Source organism: Pteropus medius, unplaced genomic scaffold, assembly GCF_902729225.1.
Source record: "Pteropus medius unplaced genomic scaffold, Ma_sr-lr_union100, whole genome shotgun sequence".
Classification (NCBI taxonomy): Eukaryota; Metazoa; Chordata; class Mammalia; order Chiroptera; family Pteropodidae; genus Pteropus; species Pteropus medius.
The window spans coordinates 27,415,272-27,431,716 of NW_024354875.1; the positions used below are offsets into that span (position 1 = coordinate 27,415,272).

General features: G+C 32.3%; 1 protein-coding gene across 1 annotated transcript in view; it reads left to right on the forward strand.

The window, feature by feature from the left end:
- SCN2A (sodium voltage-gated channel alpha subunit 2) overlaps positions 1-16,445 on the forward strand; it is an 86,034-nt gene that overhangs the window by 42,295 nt on the left and 27,294 nt on the right. Inside the window, exons 15-17 of the mRNA XM_039855446.1 lie at positions 157-330; positions 2,225-2,581; positions 7,752-8,231. Coding sequence (XP_039711380.1) covers positions 157-330; positions 2,225-2,581; positions 7,752-8,231 — 1,011 coding nt within the window. The remainder of the gene's footprint in view (positions 1-156; positions 331-2,224; positions 2,582-7,751; positions 8,232-16,445) is intronic.

Consider the following 16,445-nt stretch of genomic DNA (forward strand, 5'->3'; position numbering starts at 1 on the left):
GTGATTTGAATACAAACCATTTGAGGGTATAATTTGCTGGACCTAAACCAATTTTTTAAATCCAGAATCGTAATTTGTTGAGTATAAATTAAATTGCTCAATAATTATTTATGTCTCCAAGAGTATTTACTTGTATAATAAACATTTCTCATTTAGGTCTTCACTGGGATCTTCACAGCAGAAATGTTTCTCAAGATAATTGCCATGGATCCATATTATTACTTTCAAGAAGGCTGGAATATTTTTGATGGTTTCATCGTGAGCCTTAGTTTAATGGAACTTGGTTTGGCAAATGTGGAAGGGTTGTCAGTTCTTCGATCATTTCGGCTGGTAAATTAACTGGGAATATCCATAATATTTTTATAATTATCTGGTATTTCAAGATTCCACATGATTATAATATTATTTGAATACATTTTTAAAACAAATGAGATTGGCACACAAATGGATGGCCATTTCTTCTACATCATAGCTTTAATGGATAGAGTAACTATATTCAAATGAACAGCCAACAGTTCTCTCCTTAGTAATTGAATGGCAGTACTAATGAAGAGGGAGAAAAAGGGAGTCTTAGGTGCACCCAAATCACAATTAAACAACAAAATATTCATCTCTCAGTTGTGTGGAGTTTGTTTAACTATGCATAAGGTGTGGTTGAAACTTAGGATGGGCTCACCTCTCGCAGAAGCTCGGGAAGTCATAGAGTGTCCAAGAGAAGAGGACAGAACTCCCCACACATCTGCTGTTTCAGCCAGATCAGGAAGTTACCAAATCCACTAAGAATTGCCTGTATTATATTTCGTTAATTTTAAAGAAAGGGTCTTCATTTGATCTTTATATTTTATAAGTATATAGATCTTTTAAAATCAAGAGAAAATATCACTTGACACATTTCCATTTAAAGTTTGTTATGTTTTATTGTGCTGTTACTTTGAGTTAGCTCTAACTTTTTGTGATTTGTTTTCAAATAACAGAGATTGTTATTATTAAATTACTAAAAGACTTATCTTATTGGTGATTAGTCTCAAAACTTTGTTGTGAACTCTGTTTAGAATTTCCCTTACCACTTCAAAGTTTAAATTTGACTTGAGATCCTTACAGCTGTGGTTCCCTTCACTAGTCTTCACAGAGAGCTGTGGATCTAATTTGAAGCTAGAAGGATGCAAAAAATAAAAAATAAAACAAACAAACAAAAAACAGAACAAAAATTAGAAGTAGTTGTATAAAAGTAAATATGGGTAACTACTTTTTAAAAATGTTGATAAATCTTCATGATACTGTGATGCAGTTTGAGGAAATGGGAGTATAACATCATAAACATCTTGCTTAGTGTGTCAGGCTCTTTTGCATTAATTATTCTCTGGGAATAAATTTAACATTTTGGTGTTTATATTCACTCCTTTGCGTCACTTAGATGCAATTAAATAATGTACCGTGCTTGGTCTGACATTTATTGAAGCATCAGAAATAAAATGCTGCTGCTGTTTAACCATAAATGGTATTTTAGAGGCCTCTGTGAGGTAATATAACCAGTAAGTCAAGCACAGTGGTTGAGAGCCATTTACGCACTCTAATGAGTTGTTGATTAAGTCTCTGAAGACTAAAAGGTTGACAAAATGCAGCTTCTACTTAAGTCCAACTATTTCTTCTTTGAATATAATAGATCTTTAAAATACAGCCTAATACTACAGCAAGCTAAAGATACAGTAACATTAAAGCAATGTAAAGATTTAAAGAAATTAGTTTTTTTCTCTTGTACCTTGTATAATTTAAGTGTTAATTTTATCTGCACGTGTGCCTTTTGGCATATTTCAAGTACACTGAAAAATATATCTACTTTAGGCTTTTAAATAATAAGAGCCTCTATTTCTCTGAAACAGTCTCAACTAATTAATTACGAGTAATCTTAAATATCTCAGTTCCTTACAGAAAAACAAAATGAGTATTACATATGCTTATATAAGATTCTGGAAAATTTGGTATATCTTATTTTTAAAAATGACAATAAAAACCATATACTGTAATTATTTTATTTACAATATAGACTGTTTTCAAATGGAAAATACCCCATGTAGCAAGTAAACTGATAGATTTGCTAGATAGTAGTTTGACACACAAATAATGTATCACCCTATAATTGAAACACTGTAGATTTTCCCTGTAAATAAATTTATAGATTCTTTAGAAGCCAGGAAAGTCACAGCTTGCTTTCTTTCATTTCCAGCTCCGAGTTTTCAAGTTGGCCAAATCTTGGCCAACTCTGAATATGCTGATTAAGATCATTGGCAATTCAGTGGGGGCTCTGGGTAACCTCACCTTGGTGTTGGCCATCATCGTCTTCATTTTTGCCGTAGTCGGCATGCAGCTGTTTGGTAAAAGCTACAAAGAATGTGTCTGCAAGATCTCCAATGATTGTGAACTCCCACGCTGGCACATGCATGACTTCTTTCACTCCTTTCTGATTGTGTTCCGCGTGCTGTGTGGAGAGTGGATAGAGACCATGTGGGACTGTATGGAGGTCGCTGGCCAAACCATGTGCCTTACTGTCTTCATGATGGTCATGGTGATTGGAAACCTGGTGGTATGTAGTAAAAACACTTACCTCATTTTCAGTAAAAGGTAATGTAACCATATAAAAGTATGTTCAACTGAGGAATGTTTTATGCATTTTGGGGTATTTTTGTATCAAAGCCATTTCCAATTTTTAATTATTCATGATTGCAGGAGCCAGGTATAGTTTAGACTATTGAAATGCACTCTAAAAATGTTTTTAAATTATTTATTTATTTTTCTATTGAGATATAATTGACATTAACATAAACTCTTAGGATTTCTTTTGAGCCAAAGTTGCTCTTTGTCACTAATATCTCTTACTATTCCATGGAAGGGACCATTTCTGGCTTTTATCTTTCAGTTCTTGTGTCAAAGCATGGAAGGCTTACTAAGAAGAGTCACTCATTTTATCTATAAGTACTAACAATAGTATCACTTGAAAATGTCTCAAATTTGAGTTTCCTAAAAATTGGAGTTAAAAAAGAATTAGTGATTCTCTTAGTGCATAAAAAGCGCATGGGGTCTTGGGTGCCTAGAAACTATAGTGTGAGCAAGTAACATTGACTTAAGAATCACTTATTATCTTTTTCTATGTAAAATGAACCATGCCTAGCACCTCTGTGCTGAGTGACGGGGCCATGGGAAATATGATAGGAAGATATATATAGCATAGTGATATGGCATTTACTCAAACAGGAGTCAAAATAAGAAGTATCTAGTATGTGTCAAAGGATGTGAAAACAAAATGCCATATGTCAAATTCACAAAATGGAAAATTTCCTTTATAATGGCAAGGGTGATGAAGAAAGGTGTTAAGGAATTTGGACCTGAAATATTTTTAATCAAAGTGTAAGATTTAGCTTGGTAGGAAGAAAGATAGACTGTCCCATATCAGGAAACAGTGGATCTAGTGGTTGGGGGACAGAGGACAATAGATTCTGTGGGAAGGATTAAGCTCTTATACTTTAAGTATAAAGCAGTTATACTGAGTTGCTTGATTAGGTACCATTCCAATGAAAGAGAATAAGGATTGTCATAAGCAATATTTTAAAATATGCAATTTATAAACTTGATTTCCTCTCACATAAAAGTAACTTCAAATTCCCCAAGGGAAGAATAAAGGGAAGGTAAAAATGACAAAAGATTATCATTTTATTTTTATTCATTCCCATATTTCAGCCTCCTCAATATAAGTTAGATAATTTTGACCTAGCTCAGTAGCTATCATAAAGTTACTATCAAGATGTTGGCTGAGGCCTCAGTTATCTTGACTAAGACTGGAGGATTAGCTTCCAAGAAGGCTCACCCTCAGGGCTACTGGCAGGAGGTGCCATTTCCTTTTGGCTGCTTACACAGGGCCTCAATTCCTTCCCACGAGGACCTCTCCTTAGGATTGCTAAGTATCTTCATTGCATGGTAGCTGGCTTCTCCCAGAGCAGGTGATATGAGAGAGGGGCAAAGAGAAAGCTTTCTTTATGTTTTAATCTTGAAGTCACACACTGTCACTTCTGCCGTAGTCTATTCATTAGAAGCAAGTCATTAAGAAGAGTTCACACTTTTGAAGAAGGAATTAGGCTTTAATTTTTAAAAAGAGGAGTATCAAATAATTTGTGAACATATGTTAAAGCCACTACAATACCCAGTACAACTTGTTTTCATAAAGTGGCATAAATTAGAAGAAGAGAAGAAAAGGCAGAGAATTGAGGCCTTTATGACAACAGTGAAGGAACAGATCAAACCGTAACAGGGAATTCCTAGTGGGAGTAGGAGAAAGTAAGTTTGAGGTCAGACTGCATAGAGTTTAATTTATGAAAATTAAATTTCATAACAAAACTGAATTTTTTCTGTGGGTATTAAAAAGATGGCTTTTTATCAGGAAAATGACAAAGTAGTATTTCAGTAAAATTTATTTAGCAAGAAGCTGCAGAGTAGATTTAAAGAGAAATGAAACACAACATGTCACATATCTTCTATTAGTTTACTGAAATAAGACATATCTCTCTAATACGTAATTTGTACAGAGGACTAAAATCAAAAAGAATTTCAGAAAGTACTATACCCATGGATGACATTTAATATTAATTTGGATTATTGTATATACATAAAAACATATAGCCTGTAAAATAATTATTTACATCTACTGGCATAAATTTAAAATCTATACCTTTAAGAAAAAAATTAAAGGCTCTTCTTTCTTTTTTTACTATCAGTTTAAAAAATATTTTTCTTTTGTGATATACTAGATATATTTCTGGAGTACCTAAAGTCACTTTTACTACTGTTAAGGAAAAGTATTCTTATCACATTTTTCTAAATAAGACTGAATGAATTTAATGCACCGTCTCCTACAGTTCTTTCTTCTCATCCTCACCAGAGAGAAAAAAAGTCCCCCAAAGACAAGCTGGCATAACCCACTTTCAACACACTTAAACTTCCGTATGGTGCTCTACCACAATAATCACTATAGTCACTGCCATACCTAGTCCACAGGCAGGATAGAAGTAGGGCCTCTCTTCCCCAGGCCAGGATTTTTTTTATGATCCATTCTTGGTTTCTTGACTCTATGGCCAGAGGTCCTTTTATAGGTTCAAGGCAGATGCTACAAAAAGAGAATGTGACTTTCGAAAGTTACTATTCCTAGAAGTAGCTGACCCAGTCTCCTCCCTCTCTAAGTGAAGGTGGGGTGTTAGGAGTGTTGCGAAAGTTTTGGGTTCTCACAAATTATGGATCAGGATGGAGGACTGTTGATATATGTAATATATTTCAATCTTGGACTCAAAATGGAAATTATAGTAAAAATTTTCATTCCAAAATACTACCTTGGCAGACGTGTGAAAAAGTCAGTTTCACTCAGTGAGTTAACAGTCTGCCATGAACGCTTGTGGAATCACATTCAGAGTTTCGGTCCCTGAGTGAGCTTTTTCAATTGTGTTCTCTTAAATTGCCATTGATCTCACCAACCACCTTGGTCAGTTGTTATGCAGATATCCTTCGTTAACACAGGAGGTCTAGACAAAGATTAGTGTGGCTCACGCAAATATTTTTAGGAAAATAAAGTAAATGGAAAGATAATATCATAGAGGTAAGTTGGGTCATAAAAACAACTAAACTTTCTCAAGGATTTACTATGTGCCAGGAGCTGTGTGTGAGCTACATGGATCTCTAATTGAACTCTTACAACTATCTTGTAAGCTAGGCACTGAGAAAAGTATTGTATTTATTTTATAGAAGAGGGAATTGAGGCTGATTGGTTTTGCTACTTGTCTAGAGCCATGTGGTTAGTAATTGACAGAAACTCAATATTTACTCAGTACTCTAATTCTAATGAGAAAGAGGACCAAACCATTTAAATATAATGAGTTTTTGCCCCAATGCTTAGAAGATAAAATATAGATCAGATCTCACTCTGGGAGGGTTAATGGACGTATATTAAAAATTTTCACAGAGAAAGATAAATACCATATGATTTCACTTATATGCGGAATGTAAGAAACAAAAAGAACAAAACAATCAAAAACAAATACAAATATAGAGGACAATCTGGTGATAGCCAGAGGTGAGGGGGATTGGAAAGCTGGAAGAATGGGGTGAAGGGTTAAAGTACAAATTAGTAGTTGATAGGTGGTCACGGGACAGGGAGCACAGCATAGGGAATGCAGTTAGCATTAATGTGATAGCTAGGTGGAGAGCCAGAGGAGGGAAAGAGCAATTAGCGGGATCATTTTATAAACTATGTAAATGTCTAACCAATGTACTGTATACTCTAAACTAATAATAAAATAAAATTTTTATAAAAGGAAAATTTTCTAATAGAATAAGGATAGTACATTGATAAACCTTAAGCAATCAAATTCAGAAAATAATTATGGAAACAAGATTCAATTTTATTATGAATAAAACCCAAAATTTAGCATTTACTTTTTCCTTCTCCTATCTATTTTTCAACCAAATAATATATCAAAGGCAAATCACAATAAAAAATAAATTTTTTGTAAAATTCCAGATGTAAAGGAGCAGGTCTTAGTATGAATATTCAGCAGCCATAACATAGCCATTAAGAGATGTATCAGTATAGACTCAAAAAATTACGTGAGTCTTTATTGGATCTTTTATGTGTTTACCTTTCTTGCCACCATTGGTTAGAATAACTTGTAACTAGTTAGACAAAGGAGCTCTAATCTTCATTAGTTTATTGGAAAGATAAGAATGTAGCAGGAATGCAGCATCCTTTTCATTAGAGTTTTACTTAAAATCCTACGATTCTTTTTTTGTACTATTTACTTTTTGTCCTTTACTGCTATCTCATTCTTTTGTTCTGCATGCTTGAATAATCTGGGACTCATTATAATTGTCAATCAAATCCTGAAAAAATTTATATGACAGTATTGTGCCCATGTGAGTGCCTGATTCATTAGTAAATTATCTGTTTTTGAGAACACAATGGGTTTACAGTCAACTAATATTTTCACTCACTTGTACCAGTGGAGCCTATTTTTGGAGACTCAAGTTATAGATTAATTAGTCGTCTTATTCATGGCAATATCTTGACTCCACAATCTTTAATCAATTTTAACAACAGTATAATTGTATAATAGCCATTTCTTTGTAATATTTCCAACCATTGTATAAATTTGGTGGCTATGATTTTCCAAACCAAAAAATAAAAAAATCTGGATTTTATCTAGCAAAAAGGCATACTTTTCCTAATTCGACAAGTTATCTAGGAGCAAAAATTGGTACAAATACATAAAAACCAAATTATATTTAAATATAATGAAATCTTTAGTTTTAAGAATCCAAATTATAATAAATTATTATTGTCCTGGAGAATCCAGGTTACATGAGCAAAATACTTAGCATCCGAAATAAAACATTTTTTTTTCTTTTTTTACTATACCACTATCTAGATAACTAAGATTTCTCTTTTGGAATGGAATTTAATATAGATATGTTATGCAACAATGGTTTTAGTAATTTTGCAATGAGTCAAGAGGAAATAATGTTAATAGTATTATTTGATATTCGCCAGGATTTATTTCACAACCACCCCCTCCCCCCTTTTTTTTTAGGGTAGTTTATCATAAGCTAGAAAAAATACCCATACCAAAAAATTAGGTATAAGAACAATTTTGGAAATTTGTAGTCAAGAGCAGTTGAAATAACAGAATGTTTTGATCACCTAATTTTCTTTGTTTTAGGTTCTGAATCTCTTTCTGGCCTTGCTCTTGAGTTCATTCAGTTCAGACAACCTTGCTGCCACTGACGATGATAATGAAATGAACAATCTCCAGATTGCTGTGGGAAGGATGCAGAAAGGCATTGATTATGTTAAAAGAAAAATACGTGAATTTATTCAGAAAGCCTTTGTTAGAAAACAGAAAGTTTTAGATGAAATTAAACCTCTTGAAGATCTAAATAACAAAAAAGACAGCTGTATTTCCAACCATACCACCATAGAAATAGGCAAAGACCTCAATTATCTCAAAGATGGAAATGGAACTACCAGTGGCATAGGCAGCAGTGTAGAAAAATATGTCGTGGATGAAAGTGATTACATGTCATTTATAAACAACCCCAGCCTCACTGTGACTGTACCAATTGCTGTTGGAGAATCTGACTTTGAAAATTTAAATACTGAAGAATTCAGCAGTGAGTCAGATATGGAGGAAAGCAAAGAGGTAGGAATTTTTAAATAAGACATTTTGGTGTTATGCTTTAAACTGTCAGACTATTTAAAAATATATGTTTTCTTCCTATGAGAAAATAGGAAGTATCTATTGATTTTCTATGGCACATTGATGATAGATAAATTGATGATACATTAAAATGAAGCTAGATAAATGATATGCTAATTTTTCAAGTATTTATCATTTTGAATACTAATTATATTAATATGCAGATTAAGATGAAGTTTTATAAGTACTTAACAATAATTTTAGACTTGTGAAAATGCCTCAGTTTATCCAATTTCTTTCTTATAATTCTCCCACAATGGTCGTTTTCTTCCTTCTTTCCTTCCTTCCTTCTTTCCTTCCTTTCTTCCTTTCTTTCTTTCTTTCTTTCTTTCTTTCTTTCTTTCTTTCTTTCTTTCTTTCTTTCTTTCTTTCTTTCTTTCTTTGTACGTACTAGAAAAATACTTGGTGAGAGGATAGTTCTACTGTTGATTTTGCTACATTCTTGACTCTTAGGAAATACTTCATAAAATGTGATCTTATTTAGTTTGTGAAGGTATATTTATTCATGAAAAATCTGGGATCTTTGCTTAATATTTACATATAATTTCATGTTTCCTGAAGTAAATAATTTTTTTTAAGGAGGTGAAGGTAGTAATGAGGAATCATGTTGAAAATATTTTTAAACCAACTGAGCCCAGTGCATGCTGTCTAAACAAACAAAAGGCCATAATATATTATAGAGTATAAAATTCTGAATTTACCAACTATGGTAAGAGTCTTGGTAGTTTAAAGTACTCTTTACAAGAATAGTAAGAGTACCAGAATGAATATGTTTTGGGTTTGTTTATAGGTTAATAAATGCGAAGTTGGGGGTAAAGAGAAGACGGAATATAAAACTTGAGGATTTAATTGTTTAACCATGCAAAAATGAAGACAGAATTCCCAGTAACTAATGCTTCCATAAAAAAAATAAATAAATAAAAATAACAACCAAGAACAAAGATTTATCCTATCTTGTCATTTGAATCGATTGACAGGGACAGTAAAGGCCTCTATTACTATTCTCATTCTCAAAAAGATGGATGATTTGGGGGAGTTTGAAGCACTAAGGAATACAAATTAAGTAGTGTAACAAAGTCACAGTAATTAGGGATCAGTTAACAAAATTATGAGCTAAAATATATTTCTAAGAAGGGAACCTTAGATATTTCAGTCAGTATTTCTATATTTATTCTGTAAAATTATTGAAGAATATGCTATTTTCCATTCTTTCTTGTTTATAAGATAGGTAGCATTGCTTATTCAGTGATTAAGTAGAAATGGATGTTAAGCATAAATGCAGAGACGTTTAAATGTAGATAGTAAAATTAACATGTAAGTACTCAGGTATAGCTACTAGTTTCACAAATAACCGATGACATTTGAAGGGAATATTTTTAAATCTTACTAATAAAACCATTATTTTAAAACTAAATATCTTAAGATCTGGTTAATAAAATTTTAGATAAGCATAGTTTTCTGGCCTATGCTCAAAGGGTGGGGCCTAGTTTTTAATAGTGTATATTACTAGAAACTGAAGTGAGCATTTAGAAAATAAAATTAGGTCCTTACATTTTAATAATATTCTCTTCTGGTTATTTTGGCATTATACCTAATAGTAAATATTTCCCTTATAGTAAAGGGAGTCCATTTTTATTTTTATGTATGTTTAATCTTAAGGTATCATATAAACTAAGAATTATGAAGAATCAAGAGTTGAAGCTATCAGTCAGTTTAAACAATTAGCTAAATTTGAGTGTCTTTTGAGGTATAGTTAACTTGACATCAAGTCTTCTTAATTCAGAAATTTTAAAGTCTCAGGCTTCTCCAAAAGACTATATGTTTTGCCTCGCATAACACCATTATGCTGAATAACAGCAATGTCCAGTAAGTCAGGGCTTATATTAGGAAAATCCAAACTCTCTTCTCAATTTCACTTGTTATCATTAAACTTTTTATGTGTTTTCTGTTTGAGTTAAGTATTCCAAAAATATATATATATATGTGAAGTCAGTACTTTGGAATTGGATGCAGACAATTAACCTGCCAATTGGAAATAGAATTATGTTATTGCTTCAGCTGTAGAGTTCTTTCAATACCTTCCCACCATAGGGATTGTTACCTCGATGTTCAAATTTATTATTCGGAGAAATAATATCTCAGATAAAGATAATAGCTTTATCTCAGACTTCTTAAATATAAACTCATAAACTAATAAAAGATTAGGGCAGTAGTCTAGGAAGGGTATGTGCAGGTTTTAATCTTTTGTTATTTTACTCGATAGCTTTACACTAGAAAACAAAAGAGAATTGAAACAATGAAGATTTCCAAATATTTCCCCCTGAAATATCTTTTTAGTGTTCTGTCTTCAAGTTATTTTTATCATGTCTTTTTCTTACCTGGTGGGATGGGATCATGCTGTTAAATATCATATATGATAAGAGGCTTATTGATATTCTTTTTTAAATGCTTAAAAAAATAAAAGGGAAAAAGTGAAGCACTTTTTAATTTTTGGAATGCCTAAAAGAATTCTTTTTTATAGGGCAGATTAACCAAGTAGACCCAGAAGGTGTTTGGGTGTTTGAACTAAATCCTCTTCTATTCTCTAGAATATATCATTTTAAGTTCATGTCATAATTGTGTATGCTTTAACTCTTACCTTATCTTGACTATATTTAATGTAATTCCTTTCATACTTTGTGATTTTGAATAATCGATTTTTCTTGAGAGTTTAATAATGTTGAAGGCATGCTTGAATGATTTTTTTCAAAGTGAAATTTACTAGTGCACTATGGTGACCTTCACTGCTTACCATTCTTACTTCTCACAGGAGTAAAATCAAGCTGGAGCCATCAAGAATGCAGCTCTGGTGTTTTTTAACCAGCCAGAGGCTCGTGCCATCACTTTTACCCAGGTTACCCAAGCAACTTGTATATATGTATATATATAAATATAAGCAGTTTCTAAATGAATTTTGACTGGCCTGCATGTTACTCAGCTACATTCCTTGCCCATCCATTGGCAGTAAAATAAAAACATGCACAGCTGCTCTTATGCTGAGTCATAAAGCATGGTCAGGCAAGTCTGGCAACTCTAACATTTTTAAAGGATGATTTAACTGCTAATTTTCTTACATAGATCTTAATAGAAACTATATTCACTGAAAAGTACAAGTGCATGCCTTGATGGATTATTAAGTTCCATTTAACCTTACAGCGTTCTGAACAAGCCAAGGGCCTAAAGGAGAAATGTAGGTGCTCTTTGAAACACTCTTACAGAATAAGAGTGTTTCATTCTGTAAGAATTCTGTCCTCACCCCCTTTTCTTGAATATAGCCTCAGTGAGTGTACTCTGTTGGGAATTTTTTAAATTCAGTGTCATATTAAGTTTTTCTAAAGGATAATCTGCAAATGAAAGCAATCCCTTATTCATGTGAAAACTTCCTAAAGGATGTTTTAATGTGGTATTTTCATTCTGAAAGTAGTTCTGAAATCCACTTTCTTCATCCTGTTTTTCTTCAGTTCTTTGTGTTTTTGTTTCCTCTATTTCATCCATACCTGTTGGGAAACTTTCTCTTGAAGAATATTATTTAAGTATATCGTGCACTGCCAACTCCTATATAGGAAGAGAATCTTTCTGAGCTCTTGCTCCTTTGGTGTTTTTTAAATGAAGGAACCTCCCTTGTTATGTGACTATGGCAATGAGTATAACATCATTCTATGGATACATTGGTGGACCTTTCATTTCCTGATGTTGAAATCACAGTTTTGTGCTAAAATATAGTAATCAAATTACTCAATCTAATTTAATTATTTTTCAAAAGATGTTAATTAATTTGCAGCTTAGATGCAGTTTCCTCTCCTTCAAAACTATAACACAACCCTGCCATAAGCATAAGGAGCAATGATCATGCCGTTCTTGGAGAATTCTCTTATACTTTGGAACAAAATCTTCAGTCACTGGCACTCCAGATTCATGAAGGATAACACCTCGTATATTAGAGGAAAGATATAAAATGAGACCTAAGATGTGTAATTGCTCACAATTAAACACATATACACATATACACAGCAGCTAGAGAGAATTATTTTTTCCTACTACGTATTAATTCTTCCAAAAAGCATGAGATATGACTCTTTAGGATAATGGCTTGTTTTTCCCAGTTTCTTGGAAGGAGGAAAGGTTAGTTCCCTTATTCTCTGAGTATCCCATTTTCCAAGTTCCTGTGTAAAGAGATATATGAGGGAAAGTAGCAATCAGGTATATTGTCAACAATGTTTTTAAGATATTTAGCTGGATTAAGTGTAGAAGAACACAAACTAAGTAGGAACTAATTTAAATTGACTGTATTTGTTCTCAACTCTCACATTATTATAGTTCCCAATTTCCTTAAATAGGTCTGTGATCTGCTTCAGGAAGCATTGTCTGTTAAAAGAGTACACACACTGAATTCCAGTACTTAAGAGGTGGGAAGGGGGAAAAGATATGAGGGACGATTTGGGTAAGCAATGATGGATGCTATGATTTCATCCTGGAGAAAATGCAATTCTTAAGGAAAAGTTTTCCAGTGGTATAGTGATTAAGGGAGAGAAAAAAGGTCTAAATACCCCTAGTATAAGAACAGAATGGGCCAAACATTACTGCCTTTGGGGCACTGGTAATCTGCTCAGGGGTAGGTCAGTGTGATATAAGGGTTACTTTTGCCATCCCAAGAAAGATGTTTAAGCTCTTGCTATTTATGGATTAGAGAACTTTATAATGTGCCCATTATAAAGACAAAAGGATTTTCTGGATATTGTAGTATAATAATAATAATACTTTTGATTTTTCCATCTTCCTTATTAAGAAAGTAATAGCAGCAATTATTTTTGAGTATTAAAGTGGCACTTCAGCCTTAAGCCTATCCAAAAGCAAGCAAGACCATCACTTTCATTGTTCCAGTGTTAAGACTTTTTCATATAAAATGACCCAGAACTCTTTAAGTACAAATTAGAGTTAAGAAACATATGGAACAAAGGATTGCCATTATTGGAGGTCAAAATTTTAGTTAGGTATGGAATACTTGATTTAATTTAAATTTGATTTATCTTTTTTTAAAAATCTCAATTTTTTATTAACTCAAATTAGGATATATCACTCTTTTTCCAAATTATATACAATATTTACTATTTACATTTTCTTTAAAAATGTATCTTAACGTTATAATGAGAAACACGTTTTGCTATGAAAAACTTAATAGAAAGTTAAGTTTTCTCTCCCTTTTTCTGTTGTGATTATTTTTAAAAATACTTTTACTTTCTGAAAGAAAGATATTAGTTTGGCACGTTAATGTTTAATAATAATTTAACAATGATGTGGAATGTTAAAGTCAGAAGTGATGTGTTTAAATATTCAAAGTTAAATATTCATGTCTTGATATTTATTAGATCCTTAAGCAAAATATGATTTTGCCCTGTTTAACTCCTATGACTATAATTACCCAGCACTTAGAAGAATCCAGCAGATTTTAAATATTAAGAGATTTTTGTATATGAGATTTTTCACTAAAAAAAAGTTTAATATTTCCACCTTAAAGTAAATCATTGCCAATGCTATTCATAGAAAGTGAAAACTTGCTGTTCCTATTTACTCACTTTACTATTCTGACATCGAAGTACACTCATATTTTGTTAATATGAGTTTGTTAGTGAGGTAAGCACTACTCTAACAATATCATTCAGTCATTTGTTTCCCAATAAATAAAGCACAAATAATAAAAAGGAACCTAAACATCTAAATTTTATAAAAGAGAGGCATAGAACTTGTCAAGCATGGAGCCTGAAAGTGTAGAACTAGTTCTGTTTCTGGCAAGCTGGTATTTTGGTTTGTTGCTCATGTGGCATTTTGTCGTGAGTGATGCTTAGATTGAAACATTTGCAAGCAACCTTTATTTGAAAAAAAATTTTAAATGCTTTAATACTAATAGTTCCATATAATGATATATGTTTCACAGTTCTAATTGGTGAATTTGCACTATAGTTAGGATTGATTGTAATTATGACTCTACCTGAAGCTGAAGATTTTTATATTTTTAATTTGATTCATTCGGTTTTTATGGGCACTTTACATATTTTAACTGTTTTAGTTATATTTTATAGCATTGTGATATTTGCCTCATGCAATTTTAAGAAAGTCATTGACTTGATATTACTAGAAAGGTTTTACAAATCAGAATTTCTTGCCCAGATCTCAGGATTATTGCTTAAACTTTTTTTATGAAATATTTTAATATATCTAGCTCTATTCTACATTAATACATATAAGAAATAATATAACTTGAACTAATATTAAATTCATGGTCATGAAACTTGGGTATCAACAATATCATAAAGCGCTATTTTGAACCTACCATGTTTAATTAGATATCACACCTACTAAATGTTTTAAATTAATAAAGGTTGGCTTTATTTATGAATCATCAAAGAAATTCTCTAGGGTATCCTGGCAAAATGGGGTACAGAAGATCTAGAGTTCAGCTACTGACTCACTATGACTTTTGACAAGATAATGAAAACCACATTTCCTTCTCTAAATAGACACTGGATTGGTTCATGTTGAGGATTAATGTGAAACATAGATTTTTTTATTTGTAAACCAAGTAAAGCTATTCAAGTAATGCATGAGACAGGTAGGTCCTGTGTTGTTCCACATCAGGAAGAAGATGGAGAAGGATGAGATTGCCCATCCTTAAGGAGGTGCCATTCACTGCTGGGACTGTAAATCAATGTACATAGAGTGGAAAGAAAAAAAACATTGTCAAAATGATTCAGTATTAGTTTTTCTGACTCCAGAGTTAAACTACAGTTTGCTTCATAGACTCACCTCAGGTCTGAATAATTGGGAACCTAGTGTTGAGACAGCATTGGTAATTCTAAGAGCAATTGGTTATTATTTTCACAATTCAGAATCTTGAAAGATTTGTGTTATTCTGCACTTAAGTCAGAATATTAGTTGTATCCCCTTGAATGTGAAATTAAATATTAGATAGAAGGCATTAGAAATAGTGGTAGAATAAGAGTCCACGCAATGGTCATTGATTCATTTACTCAACAAACATTTATTAAACACAAACATTGGTGATAGGTGCTAGAGATACAGAGATGGCAAAAGCACAATATTTGGTTCAAAAGAGTAAGTCTAGTGAAATATGTCTTCTAAAAATACAAAATATTTTGTTGCACTTTTAAAAAATACTAATATGACTTAAAACACATAAATATTTGGATTTAATTAAAAAAACTTCAATTAATTCTATGTCAATACTAAGTCACTGCACCAAGTGAAAGGATTGATAGTAGATATACATGATTCTCTGGAAACTTTTGGACATTTTGAACCAAGATTTCCTGGAATATCTTGTCTGGTGACTTCTCTGTCACCGTCAAGGGCTAACATTCATTATGTAATGAAGAAGTTTATTTATTCATTCATTCATTTTTTAAAACAATATTTATTGAATACCTGCAGCATATCCAGCCCTGAGGTAGGCTCTGATGCAGTAATTCACCAGTGCCGGCCTGAGCATATGGAGCACCCTGAATATGTGTCCTCATTTTTCCCTTGGGCCCACCCTCAGGTTTTCTAACCTGTATGTGCAATGTGATGCTTGTCCCTAAAAGGAATGTTTTCTATGTAGTCAGACCAGATATGAGTATGCTTCAGTTTTTCTGATTACTTATACCATGTTTCAGTGTCCTGCAAATGATAAGGTCAATATTTTCAGGACCCTAATATGTAACAACTTCATGTGACTCAGATGGAATGGATTGAGAGGGTAGGTTAGTCATTTCTTAGTCAATTATATGTATGTAAACACGGCTACATTTATCAAAGCCAATGCACAGGAAATTAGAAAAAGTCTACAAAATTAGAATATTTGTAATAATCTCACTTTGATAGTTCATCTTAAAATAAAATATATTTCAATTTTATTGACAAAGATAATTCATTATCTAGGACTGTGATATACTTGATGAGTAAAAAATAAATCAATGACCTACAAGCACCTTGTAACATATAATCCTTGATTTAAGTAATTTGGTCAAATTAAAAAAAAAATCTCCAAACTAGTTCTAAAAAGATAGATATATATGATATTTATGCTTATATCATTGGTATTGTTAAATTACATAAGATGCA